Here is a 20,193-nt window from a genome sequence, read left to right on the forward strand (position 1 = left end):
CAGTGTTTCTAAAATCGTTTTTGCGAGGTCTGTTATCACCCAGGGGGTTTTAAGGTGTGTTAATGCTCTCTTCTCAAACCCTCTTAAATGTATTTAAGATACTCAGGTCAGTTGTCAGGCACTTCCAAGTTCATCATTTTATAACAACAAAAGGTATTTTACTGTAGTATGATGATTTTTGTCTTTAAATGAATTGTACAGCGAAATTTTTTTTATGTGTTTCACTGAATCCAATGAAGGACAACTTCTGTGTTCATTTTTATGCCTCTGTTTCCTTTCTACATGAAATGTGATGAGTCATGTATGAACGTAAATATTATTCATATATTATATACTTCCATATATTATTGTTAAGAGAAATGAAAAATAATTTTAATCACATATATAATAAATATTGATGAAGCATAAAGTCAACGTCTCTTTATATAAATTATTAATACAGTACTGATATCAATATTTCCATTTTAATTTCAGCAGTTTTACAAAACGATTTGTGAAATCAGAAATAACACAAATGAACATGCATAGCTTGCAAATATAAAAGCAGAAAGGTTTCATTGTAGACCTATACAATGGGCTATTAGGATCAAATATTTAGATTTGAAAAATGTACAGTCATTTTTTAAAGCCTCCTGCCACATTACATCTCGGCTGTGGCCGAAATCACTCTATGTATGTATAGGTATTTAAAAAATGTTTAAATGCACTACGTTTAACCTCCACCATTGTATTTGAGCGGTTCACAACATTTTAATGAACCGATTTCTACTTGCGATCCTTTTTTACAGGGTGTCTCCCTGCTGAGACTTTCATTTGAAAATTGTTTGGGGAAGAGGTAAACCTTTACAGTATTACTTCCTAACAAGGAAATCATCTTGCGACCCCTTGGCACAGTCCCGGCCCCCTGGTTGAGAAATCTCTGTTGTAGGAAATAGTGAATGACAGAGTGAGGGAGTGATTTCAGACACAGCTGAGCTTTCTAGTTTCTTCAAACGAAAGTTGTCTTCAAATCACGTTGATTCCTGAAAATGGCAAAATATTACAAAATGCAAGAGCTCTGAGTAATGGTACACATGAAGTAATCAGAGTTGATAGGTGCCACTGTAGATGTTGAAACAGTTTTGCTGTTTTGTTGTCAGCTGCAATAAGCAGGCTAATACTTTGGATATGTTTGAGTTGGAAAAGGCTGCCGTCTGGGGAACATCTGCAGATTTTATTTTTGTTATTCTGGTGTGGGTGCGCCTCCATCCACCCCCGGATCTGCCGCATCAGCGTTAATCATCTCCTTGTATTTACTCTTGAAAAATCCAGCCTGAGAGTACAAAACAAAAATAGTGATATGAAAAACATGCGTAATAAATAATAATAAATGTAAAGAACCAAACCCGATGAGACAATAACATATGAAATATTGGAAAAAAGCTACTTAGTTTTGCAATTATTTGAGCCATTTTGACATGTCATAGCAGGGTAAACGGAAAAATCAATGATGGTCCTGTTCTATTAAGTGTGTCACAGTCATTCCAGTGAGCCAGCATTCACTTTAACAGGGCATTGACCCATCTAAATGAAACCAATTCATGATATTAATTACACCTGTGTTTATACTATGAAATGTCAAAATGGCTTCATTGCCTCCAAAAAGCTTTATGCTAAACTGAAGTGGTGTATGTTCAGTGTCTCACCTTATACAGGCCAGCGGTGAGTAAAACCAGGAAAGCCAACCCTCCCAGGGAGCCTCCAACAATCTCTTTGGTGAAGTCTGGTTCAGGATACACTTCTACCTCTGCCTCAATCTGATAGGTGAAATGACAAAATGTGGATTAAATTCCAAGCTCTTTTAAAACACAAAGAGGTCAAAACAATGTGTAATCACCTTGCGAACAGGAGGGTTGTTATTAGACCCTGTTGAAAAGAAGATGTACTGGTTTCTGTCGTACTCCAGACTGGCTGTGCTGGTCAAGAGGAATTTGGCAGATTGAAGTCCAATCTTTTTGAGGGAAAAAATGAAAAGTGGGATGAGCCTGATTTTTAGTGACGTTACATTTCATTAGAATATCGTTATTTCTGGGGATACTTCACTGCAACATAGTCAAAACCAGTTGTAATCAAAATACTTTCAAATGCAGCACTTAAAATGCCCATTAAATGTCAGTTAGTTTGTTCAATAAAAGCATAAACATACTTTACCTGCTCTATCCATCCAGAACTCAGGTTGGCAGCGATGTTGTACTTTTTACTCTCCAGTCTTGCCATGAACATAGTGCACTTGAAAACCTTGCACCTGGCTACGGAACAGTCCTGTCAGGATAAAAGAAGGCAGAAAGCAGAGAGAGAGCAACAATCAGTCCTACACACTCCAGTGGGATGAAAAAAATAGTAGTTATATCGATGTAACTCCAGTTCTATGAGTGTATTTGGGAGCCCTTAAATGGGCTTCGCAATTACTCATAGATGGCAGAGGCATACTTACCACAAACTTATTTTTCTGTATCTCAGCAATAAAATCTGTGACACTAGGTTCTTCCTCCTTGTCGCTTTGGCAGCCTGGAATCTAAAATAGAGCAGATTCATGCCAGTTTACAGAGAACCAGATGTGGTGCTTGGTGTAATCACATCCGTCCATAACACTGTAGTTGTGTAAAACAATTATAATTTTATATTTTAAGGGTTCAGTAACGACGAGTTCCCACACGATACCTGCAAACTGCTGGAATCCACCCAGATGTCTTCATCACCGAGCCTCACGGGCACCCTGATCACCACAGTGAACTCCAGTGCTCTGATATCATTTGTAACCTAAGAAAATATAAAAGGGTGGTAAAGTATCAAACAGACGTAGTGACCATTTAAGTGAAGTCTGAATCAAGTAAATTAAGTATTAAAATAATTACTGATAAAATGATATAAGATATTTTACCACAATTGATTGTTGGACTGGTTTTTGCAGATTATTCTTGCCGAAAGAGAAATTGCTGTAGCTGAAGGAACTTAACGGATATAAAAATCATGTGATGAATATTAAGTGAAAAGATGCCAGCTTAATAGTATTATTGTTGTAGTATAATATAGTTGTAGTATTGTTCTTTTTAAATTTCTTTCGTTTCACATAGAACAACACAAACCTTTCAATCGTAGCAAAAATGCTGTACTTCACATCAATCTCTTTGATTTTGTAGAGTTCACTTGAGCTGGCGTGGTCCTCATTCCCACTAAAGGAAGGGTGAAATTATTTGTACAAATGGGAATGGGACTATTGCACACTTGCATATTGTTGTGCTTATTATGCAGGCAGCTGAGCAGTACCTGGTAGCATTTGCAGTGACATAAATCTCCCTGCCAAGTTGACTTCTAGTTTCGATCCCATAGGAGATGATGAAGAAAGCCTAAATGACATAAAGGAAAGAAATCAGCTTGCCTCTTCTGTCTCTGCAGCAGTGAGAAGGGATAATTTTGTACAACGATCAAACCTTAGTGTTGCTCTTCAAAATAGGCTTGTTAACAGTGCAGTCCGTCTTTCCTCTTGTTACGCCATCTTCACTGTCCAAGGAGTTGCACTCAATTCTTCCCTTTATTACAAACACATTTGACAAAAGCGCCGTGTGACCGGAGAGAACAGCTGACCAGAGATCACCGAAAGCAGACCTGAGCCTGAGGCCTTACCTGCAGAAGTGCAAACTTCCTGTATGAGAGTCCGACTGGGTATGTGAGAATGACACGGCTGTTGTAAGAGTTTTCCTCGCTGTTCTCCACTGAGACGGTGACATCCAACAGTTCATCAATGCCCACTTTTACCTCTGAGGAACTGACAGATTGTGAGGAAAGAGAATAGTGAAGTGAGACGGAAAACAAAGGGCTGCGGTGGAATTGTAAAAAAACAAAACCTGGATGGAGAATATTGTGAGCTCAAGGAAAGATCTGAAGGATAATTCATAGGGACTTAGGAAAAGACAACCATTGGGCCAAGAGAATCCCACTGCATATACGCCAGGCTATGTAATTATGCAACAGCGGATGTCATTGACGTGGGTCTGCTGTGGTGCTGCTGCAAGGAATTGTTGGTGACCATAATCCCTTCTCCTTTTAAAGAAGATGATCCAGTGTACCTTATGCTAAAGGAGGAGAGAAAGGGAGCGCCATTGCTTGGACGATTCGACCAGCTCTTATCAGGTTGCCACTTAGAAACTTACGGATCTTTTCAATCAGCAAGCAAAAAAGACTATTCAACCACAGCTTAAAGTCATGGTCACACTTTAGCATTCGCTAAAAGTTCCATTCAATGCGAGTGCGCAAATGCAGGAGTGACCATTGCCTGCTGAGGCGATATCCGCCTGAAAGTTTACCAAAGTTGAACTCCACACGAATGTGATGATGGGGATTTGCTACGGCACGGTGCAGCAAATGCTTTTTCACTCCCTCGCTCACATAGAATGACAGTGAACGGGAGGCGATTGTTACTTTCATGCATGTGGGACTGTCCCGGGTCTACTGCCACGCTAGCTGCTCTGTGAGGCTGAGCCACAGCGATGCTTTTGAGCTAAATGCTAACGTCAGCATGTTAACCTTCTTATGTGTTAGCATGCTAACGTGTGCTAATTTGAAGAGAAAAAAAACACATAGGACAGCTGAGGCTATCGGGATTTGTTTTGCAGGTATTTCGTCATAAACCAAAGTACAGGAATGATATTTTACACTTAAAGAGGCAGAGCTGAAACATCTGTGCTTTATACTCCCCTGTGCTGCACCGCGAAACGGAAAGAATAGAAAAAAACAGCATGCTGAGTTAGAGTGAGCAGACTCCTTGCACTTGCCAAAAAGTGACCATGTGACCTCACTCCCAAGTTGGGATTCAGTTTCGTAGCTCACCTGGTGAAGTTGAAATCCACTTTCAGGTTATCGGTACATTTATTGTCCGTGCCGCAATTGATCTCGAACCCTAACTGTGGAAGAGAGTATGAAGTAAACCATGTTTGTTCAGGAAGAGTAGACATAACAGTTAAAGTCTGACTGCCTAATCTTACAAATAAATTAAATTACAATCGAACATTGTTAAGAAGGCATGATGCACTGCAGAGCTCCTATGTGGTGGAATGGTCGATTATGTGAAAACTGACTTGAATTTGCCTAAAGTATTGGCAAAAGTGAAGATTTTGTTGTTCAGTCAATACTCAGACAATGAAAACCATGTGGTAGAGTCCTTAGCAAGTTCTTTAAAAATATTTAAAGAGTACTTACAGGATGAAAGCCTGTTGTCTGCGCCTGCAGGGCGAGACTCGGACTTGGATTTTGGCCGATAGGTAAACCTTCAAAGGTGAATCTGAGTTCATTGTTAAGTGCATTTAGAGCATCTTCTGGACAAGCCTGCAAGAAGAGGGTAGGGCACTATTGTAAAATACATTTGTCACGGTTGCATGGGTTGGATTCTTTAACACAACAAACATCGGATTTTTCAATACGAGACAGGCTGTGGTTTTCCATTTAAAAAGGCTGTTCAAAAAGTACAAAGAAAGTATAAAGAACGTTGTGCATGTGTAGCAACTCACCTCGACGAAGTACGCCACCTTGTCGCATACAGGCTGACGTAAGTCAAGAGTAACCGCTCCATTCATCTCTCGTTGTTTCGCAGTAACGTAGGCCCGGTTGTTTGGGACTTTGCGAGTGGCGTCCAGCGTTAGATTATAGCGGATCCTTGCTCGAGCTGGAACAGATTAGTGTTTCATTAAGAGGTTCCTCTATGAAGTATTTAAATGACAGCGGAGCATCGGGTACCTTGGGCTACTGTAGAGTGTTTGGTCATGGTAAAGCAGATTTCCACCATGTTCTTCAAAGGCTTTGAGCAGTCTGAGTTTTGAGTGGAGATTTGTTTTGGGTCGAATGACACTGTAGCTTCTACCATTACTATAGGCTTTGATCTGGAAATGGACAGAGCAGGAAAACACACTGTGCATAACTATTGGCTTTGTGATCAGTAGACTATTGCAGCAGAAAACCAAACCGGTTCTTAGCACTGGTCTGCACACATTGGAAGCTAAAGTTCGATAGTAATAGAATTGCACTTGAGAGTAATATGTAGACAGAAGCATCTTGGATGGACTTACCTAAGTAAGACAACTGCGCCCTTTGAACCCACCGCCAAGTCAGGCAGACCGTCATTACTGTGGTCAAAAGACGACTGACTGATCGACATGCCGAAGAGCTTCAGTCGTGACCCGACTTCAGATGCAGCAATTCTCTGTGTAAATGGAAATATTTAAATGAATCAAGTTGAAGAATGTAAAGATTGTTTATCTTGAATACAGTGGCAAACATGGAGCCATGCAGGCTGGATCGCGCTCACCTGTGAGTAAGCAGAACTGATCCTTCCTCCTCCTTCGCCGTGGAATATGTAGATGCTGCCTTCACCGTTGTTCTCCAAAGGCGCTCCAACTGCCAACTCATTGAGACCGTCTGTGTTAAGATCAGGCAGTACGGCGAGAGAAGACCCAAACCTTCCATTGTCAGATGCAGCCCCTCTCAGCACTGACGGAGAATCTAAGTGACACTCCACATTCTGGTAAAAATAAACGGACGAGAGTCGATGTTTGCATGATCGTTAGAACAACAAATAGATTCATTTTAATAAGGCACCAGATGCAACTGTCATTTACCAAATCAGTTAGGCTGCAAACGTAAACTCTTCCCTCTCTATCAGTGTCCACGAACATAGGGGCAGATATGAGGATTAGGTCAGTGTAGGTGTCACGATCAACGTCCATCGCACAAACAACGGCCCCAAAATATTCACCACTCTGAAACTGTGAAAGCAACAAATTATCAATGAAAACAATTACATAAAAGAAGGCAACATGTTATGAAAACATATGTTTCACGTTGTCTTTCAGGACTGTCAATGCCTCTTTATTTTGAGCTCCCACCTGCCATGGAGAGGGATCAATAATTTTGTAAAGCCGGTCTTTGGGAACTACCATCACAGCACCTCGGTGTTGATATCTTGGAGCACCAAGAATTGTTAAAGTGCCTCGCATCGTTGTAGCGACTGCGATGGAGTAACCTAGAATCAAAGCATCAGTTAAAAGTCTGACCAACTGTGAGCAAACTGTCTCACCTTGGTTATTACCGCTGCGGAAAACATTTATGGACATTACATATTTCAGAGAGTATTAATCTCCAAATAAACTTATTTGATTTCGACAGAGATTAGGCAACAACATGTTCCATAATATTAAAGTATTAAGGCTGAGAAGAGTCTTCATATTCATCATCCCCAAGACATTTGTAAAAACATCGTGATTTCTGACTCTTTTTTTTGTCATTTCACATCTGACATAAAACACAAAATAAAATACTTTCGACATTATAAAAAATAATAACTTAAGTCGAAGCAAAGACAAAAGATTAGAGTGGAGCAGTGCATGTAAATGGTGTACCTTTTGTGTTTACATTCTTACCCAGATAACTGTCGGCATCTATATTAGGCTCAAAGGAGCTCGTGCGGCGTCTCGACAATGAGTATTGGTGGAAGCCTCCCTTCCACTCATTGGCACCAACAATACCCATCTGAATATCCTTCAATTTAAACAGATATTTAATTGAACAGGCTTTCCAACACACAATTTCTTACACACTTCAACTAAATCCTGAACCTTTTAATGAAAGATAAAGAAGAAGCAATGAAAGTAAATAAACCTGAAAAAAAAGTGTTAAACGCAGTAACAATCTGAACTCTGGGTGGCACAAAGACGTGTGTTTGCATCGTCCAGGACATTTCTGGTGTTTTTTTTTTGATTACCTGAGGCCCATAAGCTGCACTGAATCCGTCTTGAGCCATTTCCAATTTCAGTGAGTCTCCACTTTGCGATCCTGTAACGGCGACATAAATGAGCACAACAATCTCTCGATGCTGCACGCGCAAATCTAACTCTGATTTACAAAAAAGTCCATGCTTAGACTGAGATTGTATAAAGGTTCGCATGTGTCAATCTTTTTTTTTTTTTAACTGTACAACTGTACCTTCAATAGAGAAGAGTTTGGCCTGCAAACTCTTCCTTATTTTTTCAAGTGCGGTAAAACTCTCCACTCGAAACACGTTTTCTGTGGGAGAAGACGCAATGGTGTCCAGTTCTTTTTTTGCCGCAGCATTGGAAAAGGCTTGCCCCACCTAGGGATGTTGAAAACAAGTGTTTGAGGATGTGCAACAGAGTTCATCAACTGCTTCCATGTATTGATTTCAACGAAGGGACTTACTCCAATAGCAAATCGAATGATCTTTGCCTTCTCAGCTAAGTCTGCTGCAGATGGCAAATCTTTCCGGTCGTGAGATAGTCCATCGGTAATGACGATCAAGACTTTCTTCACATTTAACCTGGAACCTCTTGATGGTTGGAAAATCTTTGTGCTGTTGAAAGAAAGATGCCATTTCAATTCACCCTTTTGCAATCTATTTGTCGTATCTATGGTTTAAACTTTAACATATTAACCATGTGGTGAACCATATGTATGGTTAATCATATTACCGGTAACTAATAAACTAAAAAATTAATACATCGGGGTGTCTTCATTTTCACAGTATATAGGTACCTGCTCTGAAATTTACAATTCAATTATCATGGGACTAAATGTCTCTCAAAATTCAAACTATCATTATCTCAGCTTTGACAGATTCAATACTTCGTGGCATTTAACTTAAATTAAGAATTCTTAAGGACTTCCTTCGCAAATGGAAAGTCATGACGACACTTACACCACATATTCAATGGCTTTCGCTGTGTAAGTTTGCGATCCCTGTTGCCTAATGTCATTAACTTTGGCTTCCCATGATGTTCCAGTGAAAAAATCATTGAAGTAAAAATGGACTTGGGGAGAGGTGGCGAATTGGGCAATGGCAAACTGCAAAAACAGGAAAAACAGAATTTATATCAAAGAATTCAACAGATCAAAGAATTAAACAAATTTAACTTCAACCATCTGTTAATTTAACAGTCAACTCTTAAATTTGGAACAAGAATTGTGGAATCATCACTTTTATTCATCCAGAAATAAGTTCACACAGCTTGTGCTAAGCACACTGGCAGTGAAAACACAATTGTACCTGTGTGTCTAGTGGCAGGAGTGAGCGGACCAGATCTTTCACAAAAGTCTTCATTGTTAGAAAATCCGTTGTTGCTACGCTGCCAGAGCCATCCAACAGAAATGCAATGTCTGCTGATTGGCACTCTGTCAAAGAGATTTCAAGTAACTTAGAAGTTGGTTAAAAAGCATTTGTTCCCACAGGACACATTACATAAATGCAGCAAACAGTATGCACATTCTGGACATTTCAATAAATACACAATGAATACTACATAACTACAAAACAGTCCCTTTTATTGTGATATGTGTATTGTGTTTGAATTCACAATTAATGCTCCGACAGGATAATAGATTGTGGTATTCCTTCTTTTCTTTTTTAACATTCTTCTATGCATGTCAAAGGTCTGCTTTTAAATAACTGGAAACCACCGGAGGAGGAGGACACTTTCAGATGTGTTGGTATTTATGGCACATTTGTGAAAGTTTGTACAGACTCTGTCGGCCTGCAAAGAGACAAACCTCCCTCCTGTGAATGTGTCACCTAAACACTGGCAGCCTACACAAATGAAGACAAAAGTTTGTTCAGCCTGTGACTGTGGACTGAAACATCAGCTACCTCCACAGCTGATCCACAGCTAAACCCGGCCCACACCCACCTGCAGCATTCAACAGCAAGACACTTTAGCCTTGGACAGCAGATAAGTAACAAAATACCAACTTTACCTTGATTTCTGCAAAGAGTTTGATGCCAAAGTTTGTTTTGGTGCGGTTTTGGTCAGGAAAGGCTCGTTTATATTCGATTTTTAACCGTTTTTTTTCTGTTCATTATACTGTTACGCTTCCAAATTATGCTGTGGTTGCTGTTTCAGACATATCTAAATAATATATTATTTGTTTAGCTATTTGTTCCAAATACATTCACCTTGATTTATTTGTATTCACTGTTAATTTAGTATATCGATAATACATTGTTGCTAGTGTTGTTTCTTTCTGCAGACAATAAGAAAACATCTAAAGGAAAAAAGATCGTACTACATCAGACTGACTGGTTTATTTAAATGTGTTCCTAAGTTGTTAAAGGTGGTGACCCGACAATACAAGTGATATTTCCATTGCCAATGTCCATTTACTGGTATATTTTCACAGCATGCTGATATACTCAATATCAATATCTCAATATCTGATGGTGTCAGTGCTCATCACTCAAGAAAAGCCTTGAAGAGCCACAATGCAACCATGCACGTTGTGTTGATTGTGTAAAGTATGTCGTTTTTGTCTGTGTGTGTTTATTTTTCCATATTTACCTCGATCAGAGGAAGGTATAGGACCTGAAAATTGATCAACACTGTCTATCTGGAAGCATATACCACTGTACATGGTGATACTTTTGCAGTCCTTTGGGATGGTTGGACCACATGCCTAAAAAGAGACACGGTTAAGTCCTGATCAATAAATAATGTGTTGCTGTGTGCATTGATGAAATGTAAGGTAGCAAGGAGATTATTTCAGTGCAAGAAAGACATGTTCCCACAATGAATTGTGAATAGTTGCAGACTATCGGCTCACCAAAGTGTTTTGTGAGGAGGGATCACTTGCCATCGTCAAACCAAGAGACATGTTGACTGCATAGTCCACCCCTGCATTGAAAGCATCCACCAGCCATGTTAAAACAGTCATTCTGAACCCTTTGTGATTGCACCACAGCGACTGCTACAAACCTCAGCTCACACTAAAATACTTCCCCTTTGTTATCTGGTAACTACTCACTGCTTTCTAACTGCACACTCTTTTCTGGCCTGTGACCAATTATCAGATGACTATACCGGTACACATTTTGGTAACTGTTATTACCATTTTCAACAGCATTAAGTACTAAATATTTCCACCCTAACAAGTCATTATTCTGTCATTGCGTCTTGAAATATGCAAGAACAAAAGTAACTCTGGTGGGAACAGGTAGAGTAATACATTAATTCTTGTTTTAACTTAATCTGTTGGCCACTTAAGTCAAAACACCAAATATATCATTTTTAAGAAAGCTAGATTCATCCTGAAAACATATTAAGTGATCCACATAAAGTCTTGACCCCATCTGTTGGAAACCTGCTCTTATAAATCAATATGCAACCCCCGAATGCTTTAATCGTTTAGGTTTAGTTCTATAGTTTGTGAGTTTTAGGAAACGAGAAGTTGCTTACGGGAAAAACTTAGTACCCTGCAGGATTCGGTGGAACACTTGTATATTTGTCCTCCATGTGAAGACTTTGCAAGAGGAGCACTGACCAGCAAGCTGAGAAAAATACAACCGGACAAACATGTGAAAAAGCAATATAGACACACAAATCACATTTCTGTCAATATGGAAGTGATTGATTGGTATGAGACGTTTACATGACAGCAATGCTAGTAGTTAACATTTGGCTAGTGTAGGCCCGTGTTCCAAAACAACACTTTGACTTACTCTGATTGCCTCTGCACCACCTGGTATCCAAAACCTGCAGCAGGTTGAGTCAGGGTCTTCCAGGCCACGGGATCGATGTTAAAACAAAGTGCAGCTTTTAACACTGAGGAAGGAAGAAGGAACAACCGGATTTAAAAGCCACATTGACGCACTCACTGAGGAACTATGGATGATGTCAGTCAAAGTGTTTGTATGATTTTGACCGTTTTTAGAAAAACCTTGTGTTACGGCCGAAAAGGGAAGGCTTCATTCGCGCAAGAAACAAATCTCTCAATGTCAGGAAATCCAATTTGACTTTTAAATCATTCTGCATATGCGCATGTGTTTTAGTTTGTAGGAACATTGTATGAGCGCCACTTTTAGTACATTTGTATTGATGTCTGCCACAGATAACAAGAATGCACCAACGTCAGACATTTTCTAATTCTAAACATAGACACCCTAAATATTTATTACATTTAAAAACAGATACAAACTGTAATGTTTGTTTACTTTTGTATTCTGATACTCTGTAACACCTCTTCAATTATTTAACAGCAGAAACTAGACTGAAGTATACAACTTTCCACGGCAACATGTAGGAAGTTGTCCTTCTATTTTTGCCTTCACATAGATTATCTGACGGGTGTTTTTTCTTGCACGAAGGAATTCTTCCTTTTTTTTCTTTTTTTTGGCCTTAATACAAGGTTTTCAAAAAATAGACAAACACTTTGACTGCCTTACAAAATGCGCCCTAGTTCCTCAAGATTGCGAGAGATTATGTGAATAGATGTGTTGCTGACAAACATTAACTTCCCCTAATAGATCTGACTGACACTCCATGGTCTGTCACCTCTGATAGTTCTTAAAGGATCTTCGTATCATGGATATTTCAAAGTCTGACAAAATTACATAATTTTGCTGACGTAGTTTCTCCAGAAAAAATAAATGCGTAAAAAAAGACACTGGTACAGTCACCATGAGACTAATGCCCCCAGGTTCTGCTTTTTCTTGTGACCAGCCTCAGTTAGGGAACTGCCACCTTCATTGCTTCAGAAAGACAGAAATGTTCTGTTATTTCATTCATGTCCCAGATTTCTGTTGTGTTAGCATGCAATGTTTATTGTAACTAAATCACTTAATATATGCTGAAGCTAAACCACCAGCAGCAGAAATATCACTACGGCGGCTACACACATGTAACGAATCGATATATTGATCTGCGTTTAAGATCTTACATTCAGGTGGTTATGGGCCAAGGAACTGGTGTTTAGTTTGAGTGGTTATTTATAAAGCACTTCTTCACTCACGGCTCTTGAACCGAGAAGCATAATTGTATTTGTCTTGGATTTTGTGGCTCGAGAAAATTATTTTCGAAAAGGTCATGCCCACTTTTGATTTTTTTTACAAAAACATTTTTGCACTCCTCTTCCTCCGATCTTCACCAAATGTATCATACAACATATTTGGATGACCCTGACAAATTGTTTTGTATTTGTTTTTTGATGTGTTGTAGCGTGTTCTTGTAATTAGACTGTGTGATCTGTTTGTTACGAACTGCTGTAATTCTTGCGAACATCTACTATTTGATAGCATTACAATAATAGATGCTGCTACGACGTCATACGTTTAAATGATCATAAACATAAACTTTTCTAATATTAACTAAAGGAATTAGAAAAAGCTTTATAGGGTCAGAGTAAACTCAGCTGGTCACGTATTGATTACATACTGTTATTACAGTTATTCGTCTTTTAGCCCTGGTGGGGTTTAAAATAACACAAATAATAATTTGTGATAATAAGCCTTCAGCATGCTATAGGAACATAACTTAATAATTTGATACTTAATAAAATGTCATTAAAAGAAATGACAGGATCATATTTTCACTGCTGGCTCAAGTATTCATAAAGAGACAAAATGAGGATGTATAAACTTGTCTTACCTGACAAGAATAGTGTTGTAGTAATTGTCCAGTCCATTGTCCAATGGAGAAAGCTGAAAGCTTCTCAGAGCTCGCACACATTTATTTGGAAACTATTGTCCTTTGTGGTGACCTATAACTATTTCTTGCACTGAAACTGTGGGGGGATGTTGATAGCAACATCCAGACATCATAAGGCGACAGCTCCGAGCTACGGCAGCCAGTTAGAGGAACTCTTGTGTGGGAGGGGTTACAACAGTTTCTGTTTTATATTTGCACACTCTGTGTTGCCACTAGATTTCACAAAGAACAGGCATTGTATGACTTGGAGTCAATCACCCAAGCACACATTTTTCCACACAATAATCTACCCAGTGAAGTGGATACTGATGCTAGTTTGGATGCAAGGCTGACAATTAAATAATGAGCAATGTGCCAATTAAAACCTTGGCCCTAACCACCGCTCTCTTTAGGTGTGGTGCTAAATTCCTTGCTGGTTTTATTCAGAACATGAAAGTGTTTTCATCACTTTCAATCTCCACAGGGCAACAAGGCCTGTTGGCCATTCAGCTGTAATACTCAGTTAGAAATTGCCGGCTTTCCTTGACATTCCAACGTGGTTCCTTTTCCCCCAACAGTGCTGCCGGCGGTCCCCCGGAGACCGGTTGGAGAGAGAAGAAGTTCAATTATTATCTGATAATCAACTTCACCACAGGTAAATGAACACACCCGAAAGCACCATAAACATTTGCTTCCTCGTGAAAAGAAAATCTAAAAATAAAGAGGTCCATTTCTTGTTTTTGCTTGACTTCCTGTGCACTGGTTCATCCAATCTGTAAACCCGTGGGCCAGTTTAGGAGTCAAACACTTCGAGTTGGTCAAATATCTTCTTGTTCTTTCTATCTTCTTGTTCTCAAAGGATTACTGTGAATTTTAAAGCATCAACTCGATGTACTATTACGTTGATGAAGTATGGTGCCATTCGTTTGCCACTGTCTAAGGACACAAATCGAGTAATTAATTCAGCTGATTACATATAGACTTTGTATAATTACGCCATGAATAGCTTTTGAACCCTGCCTTATTGACAATAAACCAAGCAGCGGTGCTTATTTTGTGCTCTGCACTCTAAACATGATAACTCCTTCAGCCCACAGCCTCTGTTCAGGAAGTGAACCTATTTCCCTGCAGCTGCTCAAAAGAGATAAGATGTTCGATGGTCTGACCATCACAATGGTGCGAAACTTCACATCTTTTCAAATGTGTGACTTCTTCATTCTTTTGAAATGTCTGTGTGAAAAAAATTAAACAGATATAAAGTGTGTTGCAACTTGACTATGTGCATGCGCAACCTTCGCCCAGCTCGTCAGTTGACCCTTTCATGACAGGCAAAGAAGATCATGAAAGGTCAAGGATCAACGCACTTGTTGCTATGTCTGGATCTGATTTCTAAGGGCAGGTTAGCTATGTTGTCACATGCTCTCCAAGCCTCTGTGTGAGTCTGCTTGTATGGCTGTGTGTACTCTTACTACATACTGCATGCATATAAGTTATCTTCCTCCACACACCCTTTGATATGGCCTTAGGATGCCGAGATACTTAGTTGAGACAGCAAATTTTCAACGAACTGCACTTGAAAAGTGTATGAAATCTATTATTTTACTCACAGCAGCATACACTCGGACAGCTGCTTACACTGTAAATGCTTTGAACTAGAATTTACAGAGTGCAGTGGTGGGAAGATGCATGATTCGGTCCAGAAGAATGTGGTGAGTGAAGACATCAAAGTGAGGCTAATTCCTTTTTCCAAATATCTACCTGCCTATTCACACTATGCCTTCACACAATATATCTACTTGTCTTTCCCCTATACTTGCCACCCTAACGCTCCCTGACTCTATCACTTTCTCCGCCATTCACTGAAACACTCTTTGCCCTTTCACTGGCTGCTCACCAACATGATAGTCCGGCCCAGTCCCTCTGAAGGTCACGAGCCATCTCTGGTTGCGCCCGGCTCTTTTTATAGCCGGGCAGCTGAAATGTGAGGGGTCACAATGGGAGGATAAATACTCGGGTCAGCGGGCTGCAAGAGTGTCGCAGACGAAAGCCGGATCTTCTCCTCCCTCTCTCTTCTCTCAGCTCTCCTCCTAACCTCGAAGGTAAAAGAACAGAACATTTCACAACAACTATGACATAAATGCATTACTTTAATTGGCGTTTTGTGCTTCCTGTTTCATATTTTGTTCCTATAATGCATAAAGGGCACGGCCTAATTGGCACATACTATATATGTAATTTCTGGTTCCTGTGAAAGCAAGAGATTCAGTATTTGAGAGTCACATTTTACCCACAGACGTGTTTCCTCTTACTAACCTCTGATGTACTAAAACAGACCGAAATATCTCAGTTATTTCAAATATACATTCACTGTTGTCCCTCAGCATTAAATATCTTCATGTTTCATATTGTTACACAATGCAGTAATTGTCATTACTATGTGATTTAGCTCATATGTCATCAGTGGATCACTGGTTGTTGCTATGCCCCTCTTAATCTGATGAAAAGTTTCCACTGCATTGTTTCTGTGAGGTCAGTAGTGACTCACCAGTTTGACTCCTTTTTTAAACGGTCTAAATTTGTCCAGGGTGTGAAGCTGCACAATTCTCTCTAATCGAATGCCTTTTCTTGCTGGGCCAAAGGGCTTTCATTGCCTTGCAGCCAAATGACAGCGGATGCACAGACCAGACGGGGGGAAGGGTGTTGAGGAGTTGTGTGATAGAATAGCAGGGAGGTGGAAAGGGGAGGGGGCAGTGAAGGGGGAGGGAAGGTTCAGAGATAAGAGGCTAGAAAATGGAATAGGTTACTCACATGCTTGTCATGATTTGTCAAGGGTGATCAGATACAGAGGAGGGTGCGAGGGCTCTCTGACACTGGATCCTCTGTGCCACTGCATATTGTGTGCGGGGAATATAGTGTGTGACCCCAGTACATGACATGTTCTATTGCACTGGAACAGTTACAGCTGCAACAACTGCAGTCACACAGTTGCGGCTACAGCTTGTCTGACTGTTTTAGAAAATATATATAAGAGACAGGAAACATCAAACCACGTTGTCAGTCTCTCTTCTTCTTCTCTCTTCTTTCCTCTCATGCATTCACAAGAAGAACCACAGCCCAGAGTGCTAAGCTCTGCAGCTTGACTTTTGTTGAACTTTCTTGACCTTTGTCTTCCTCCTACAGTCAGGATGCCTCACGCATATCCCTTCCTCACTCCTGAGCAGAAGAAGGAGCTCAGCGATATTGCTCAAAGGATCGTCGCTCCCGGCAAGGGAATCCTCGCCGCAGACGAGTCCACCGGTAAAGAATTTCAAGAAAATGGTCCTATTATAGTTTAAAAAATCATTCATCATTTAGGATGATCAACATTCACCTGAAAAAGCAAGTGCAGTATATCACCTCATTAAACTGTCTGCCAACAGCTGGTTGTGAAAGGTGAAGCCAATATAAAAGTGACTTAAACTTGCATTTGTTCTGCTGACCAGCAGGGGGCGACTCCTCTGGTTGCATAAAGAAGCCTGATTGTATAGTCTATGAGAAAATGACCCTCCTTCTTACTTGATGTAATACCTCAGTAAACATTGCAAACACTTTCTAGTCTTCATCGATATAGCATGATGTTATTTTCGTAAATTAAGAGTAAAATAGGCGATAAAGCAGGGTATGCTTTAGGGCGTGGCTACTTTGTGATTGACAGGTCACTACAGCGGCGGTATCCAGTATGCCAGTTGTCCCTGTTTTAGTCTTACAACTTAAACCTTTTCATGGACTGTTTTCAGTTCATGAAAGTTAACTGTAACATTTTGGCCATATATGTCATAAGGAAATTACTCAAAAACTGTGTGAAATGATCATGAAAACTATGACCGGCTCGATTGCACATTTCTCAGAACTAACACTTTTTTTGCAAGTAAGTCTGTAAAAGCTCAAACAAATACTCAACAAACAGCACAGATGGATCCAGTTTTCATTTATCTTGTGTCTCCTGAACCTCTAGGCAGCGTTGCCAAACGCTTCCAGAGCATCAATGCTGAGAACACTGAGGAGAACAGGAGGCTGTACCGCCAGCTCCTCTTCACCGCTGATGACCGCATCAACCCTTGCATAGGTGGCGTCATCCTCTTCCACGAGACCATGTACCAGAAGACTGACGGTGGAAAGGTCTTCACCGAGCACCTCAAAGAAAGAAACATGGTGGTCGGCATCAAGGTCGACAAAGGTGTTGTCCCCCTGGCCGGAACCAACGGCGAGACAACCACCCAGGGTGAGCGAAGAACAGATCAGACGGTCAACATCTTTTAATACCTTTGTCTTCCTCACCCGGGGTGTCCTCTCTCCCTCTTTCACAGGTCTCGATGGACTGTATGAGCGTTGCGCCCAGTACAAGAAGGATGGTGCTGACTTTGCCAAGTGGCGCAGTGTGCTGAAGATCACCCCAACCACTCCCTCAAGACTGGCCATCATCGAGAACGCCAATGTCCTGGCCCGTTACGCCAGCATCTGCCAGATGGTAAGAAACAAAAGGCAGAATTAAATGTTTTCCTTCATGGCAAGGACAGATAAAAGTACTGCATATAAATTATCAGTCGAAAAAAAAACAGTGTGTCAGCTTATATACCAACTAAGTTATAGTAAGGAATTGTCAATGGCCCCAAAAGCTATATCAACTTCTACATTCACTTATTGTGTCGTGAAAAAAATGAAGCGTTTTTTTGTTTTGCATGACATGCATTTATTGTCAGTGGAACACGTATGATAAGTTATCGATACCGTTCAAAACCTCAGAACAAGCAACCAGCAAGTGTGTTGCAGATAATGCCAACTCACCGTGGTTTCCCATTGGGCTTCTCTTATCAATAAATATATCATATCAGAGATTTCTATTTATTCTGGAAATGGAGAGATGAAAGAAAGCCGTTTTAACCTCTGACCCTGATAGAAGACTGAAGTAGACTTATAAAGAGAAAATCGGTGTTGTAACTTTGGAAAATGACGAAACAACTACAACCTCCTCAAATTTAAACCCAGTTTAGAAACCACTGAAACAATAAGAAACTATGAAATACTACACACTATGACCCCACTGCGGTTCTTATTTCTAGCCTCCTTGTTATACACTCGTCTCTGACAGCCCCCCGCCAATGCTAACACCGTCATTTTGCCTCCTTTTGTCTCTGCCCTTCTCAGCACGGCATCGTCCCCATCATTGAGCCTGAGATTCTCCCTGATGGTGACCATGACCTGAAGCGCTGCCAGTACGTTACTGAGAAGGTCCTGGCTGCCGTCTACAAGGCCCTGTCCGACCACCACGTCTACCTGGAAGGCACCCTGCTCAAGCCTAACATGGTCACCCCCGGACACTCCTGCTCTCACAAGTACAGCAACCAGGAGATTGCCATGTCAACTGTTACTGCCCTGCGCCGCACTGTGCCCCCTGCAGTCCCTGGTGAGCTGGACGCACACACAATACTCTGTTGTTGACATGCACACATTTGCAAAATTTGCAGACACAATACAGTCTGCATGACGTTCACTCAAATGTCTCGAGAGGTGCGTTGCTAAACTCTCATGCGCCTCCTGTACAGGCGTTACCTTCCTGTCTGGTGGCCAGAGTGAGGAGGAGGCTTCCATCAATCTGAACGCCATGAACCAGTGCCCTCTGCACAGGCCCTGGGCTCTGACCTTCTCATATGGCCGTGCCCTGCAGGCCTCTGCCCTCAAAGCCTGGTGCGGCAAGAAGGAGAATGGAAAAGCATGCCAGGAAGAGTTCATCAAGAGAGCCCTGGTATGTGTGAAGAGAGATAAAAATGTTAAAAAATATATATAAGTATGTCTGTAGAGTTTAGTTCTGAGAACTGTACAGATTGTAAACATCAGACTTCAATATTGTGTTGTGCATTCAGTAAAACTGTCTTTTTTTTGTCTCTCACAGGCTAACAACCAGGCCTGCCAGGGCAAATATGCTTCCTCTGGAGTCAGCGCTGCTGGTGCAGATTCACTGTTTGTGGCCAACCACGCTTATTAAGCATCAACGCGCACTATTTCCCTTTCCACCTTTATCCTTTCATCATAGAAAAGGCCATGACTTCCTCTGCACCACCGATGAAACTGCTATTAAACAACAGCACTTTGACCGAATATTGGTTGAAAGTGAGGGAGAAAACATCCGTTTTGGGTTGTTGCTGCAGCCATTCTGAGAAAATGTTCTGCCTCCATTCCCTTACGTTTTATTTTTCAAACCTTTTTTTAGGTGACGATTCCCACAATGTTTTACACAACTTGTACTATTTTTTCCTTGGTCTGATACCACCGAGTGAAGTTGATGGTACCATGGAATAAAGTATTTACACCGTTCATGTTGCTTTACTTCCTTTTTGAGTCTTTGCACTACCGTTTTTTATGTTCACATGTAAACAACAGTAAAGAGCTGTGCCTTAACAGAAGTAACAAGAGTGAGAAGATGTTAACAGAGTTGGTCTTTACACGTCGACACAGTTCTGACAAGTGGCCTGATGAAACAACAAGTGAAAGTATCTGTGCGGTTGAACCAGACTTCAACTAACCAAAGACTCATATATTGTCACCATAATACCAGTTCCCAAAAAGGTGAAAGGGCTTTTTAAACCTAATCACAAATATATCCACACTGTGATCAACTTTTCAGCTTTTCAGTTCAATATTGTCTTGATATTAAGTTCCAGAA

At 40.6% G+C, this 20,193-nt stretch overlaps 2 protein-coding genes across 2 annotated transcripts; one reads left to right on the plus strand and one right to left on the minus strand.

The window, feature by feature from the left end:
• Nucleotides 1–405: 405 nt before the first annotated feature.
• On the minus strand, nucleotides 406–15,308 carry LOC306794804 (integrin alpha-X-like). Its single transcript, XM_079293013.1, has 31 exons — nucleotides 15,101–15,308; nucleotides 13,455–14,073; nucleotides 11,531–11,633; nucleotides 11,268–11,359; nucleotides 10,636–10,706; nucleotides 10,374–10,488; nucleotides 9,089–9,213; nucleotides 8,741–8,886; nucleotides 8,245–8,395; nucleotides 8,011–8,158; nucleotides 7,790–7,860; nucleotides 7,449–7,566; nucleotides 6,915–7,051; nucleotides 6,648–6,794; nucleotides 6,338–6,550; nucleotides 6,099–6,232; nucleotides 5,770–5,912; nucleotides 5,544–5,698; nucleotides 5,236–5,361; nucleotides 4,867–4,940; nucleotides 3,664–3,805; nucleotides 3,471–3,569; nucleotides 3,307–3,386; nucleotides 3,126–3,212; nucleotides 2,921–2,990; nucleotides 2,701–2,799; nucleotides 2,474–2,554; nucleotides 2,191–2,301; nucleotides 1,877–1,990; nucleotides 1,686–1,796; nucleotides 406–1,312 (listed from the first exon to the last, which is right to left on the minus strand). Exons 2-31 carry the CDS (start codon nucleotides 13,489–13,491, stop codon nucleotides 1,223–1,225), a joined length of 3,390 nt encoding a protein of 1,129 aa, XP_079149139.1. The 5' UTR covers nucleotides 13,492–14,073; nucleotides 15,101–15,308; the 3' UTR covers nucleotides 406–1,222.
• Nucleotides 15,309–15,491: 183 nt separating this feature from the next.
• Nucleotides 15,492–19,844, plus strand: aldoab (aldolase a, fructose-bisphosphate, b). The gene is made up of 7 exons (XM_079293014.1): nucleotides 15,492–15,592; nucleotides 16,674–16,790; nucleotides 17,488–17,754; nucleotides 17,840–18,000; nucleotides 18,678–18,936; nucleotides 19,076–19,275; nucleotides 19,423–19,844. The coding sequence occupies exons 2-7, from the start codon at nucleotides 16,679–16,681 to the stop codon at nucleotides 19,513–19,515; spliced, it is 1,092 nt and encodes a 363-aa protein (XP_079149140.1). The 5' UTR covers nucleotides 15,492–15,592; nucleotides 16,674–16,678; the 3' UTR covers nucleotides 19,516–19,844.
• Nucleotides 19,845–20,193: the final 349 nt, after the last annotated feature.

Source organism: Melanostigma gelatinosum (assembly GCF_949748355.1).
Source record: "Melanostigma gelatinosum genome assembly, chromosome: 21".
In the NCBI taxonomy this organism is placed as follows: domain Eukaryota; kingdom Metazoa; phylum Chordata; class Actinopteri; order Perciformes; family Zoarcidae; genus Melanostigma; species Melanostigma gelatinosum.

Bases quoted from the DNA above. Each gene is read 5' to 3' on its own strand.
- LOC306794804 (XM_079293013.1), bottom strand. From the start codon at position 13,491: ATGGACTGGACAATTACTACAACACTATTCTTGTCAG. The intron at 8,159-8,244 runs GTAAGTCCCTTC...CAACATCCCTAG, and splicing joins TCATTCGATTTGCTATTGGA to GTGGGGCAAGCCTTTTCCAA. The intron at 5,362-5,543 runs GTGAGTTGCTAC...CTCTTCTTGCAG, and splicing joins AGGTGGCGTACTTCGTCGAG to GCTTGTCCAGAAGATGCTCT.
- aldoab (XM_079293014.1), top strand. From the start codon at position 16,679: ATGCCTCACGCATATCCCTTCCTCACTCCTGAGCAGAAGAAGGAGCTC. The intron at 17,755-17,839 runs GTGAGCGAAGAA...CCTCTTTCACAG, and splicing joins CGGCGAGACAACCACCCAGG to GTCTCGATGGACTGTATGAG. The intron at 18,937-19,075 runs GTGAGCTGGACG...CCTCCTGTACAG, and splicing joins TGTGCCCCCTGCAGTCCCTG to GCGTTACCTTCCTGTCTGGT.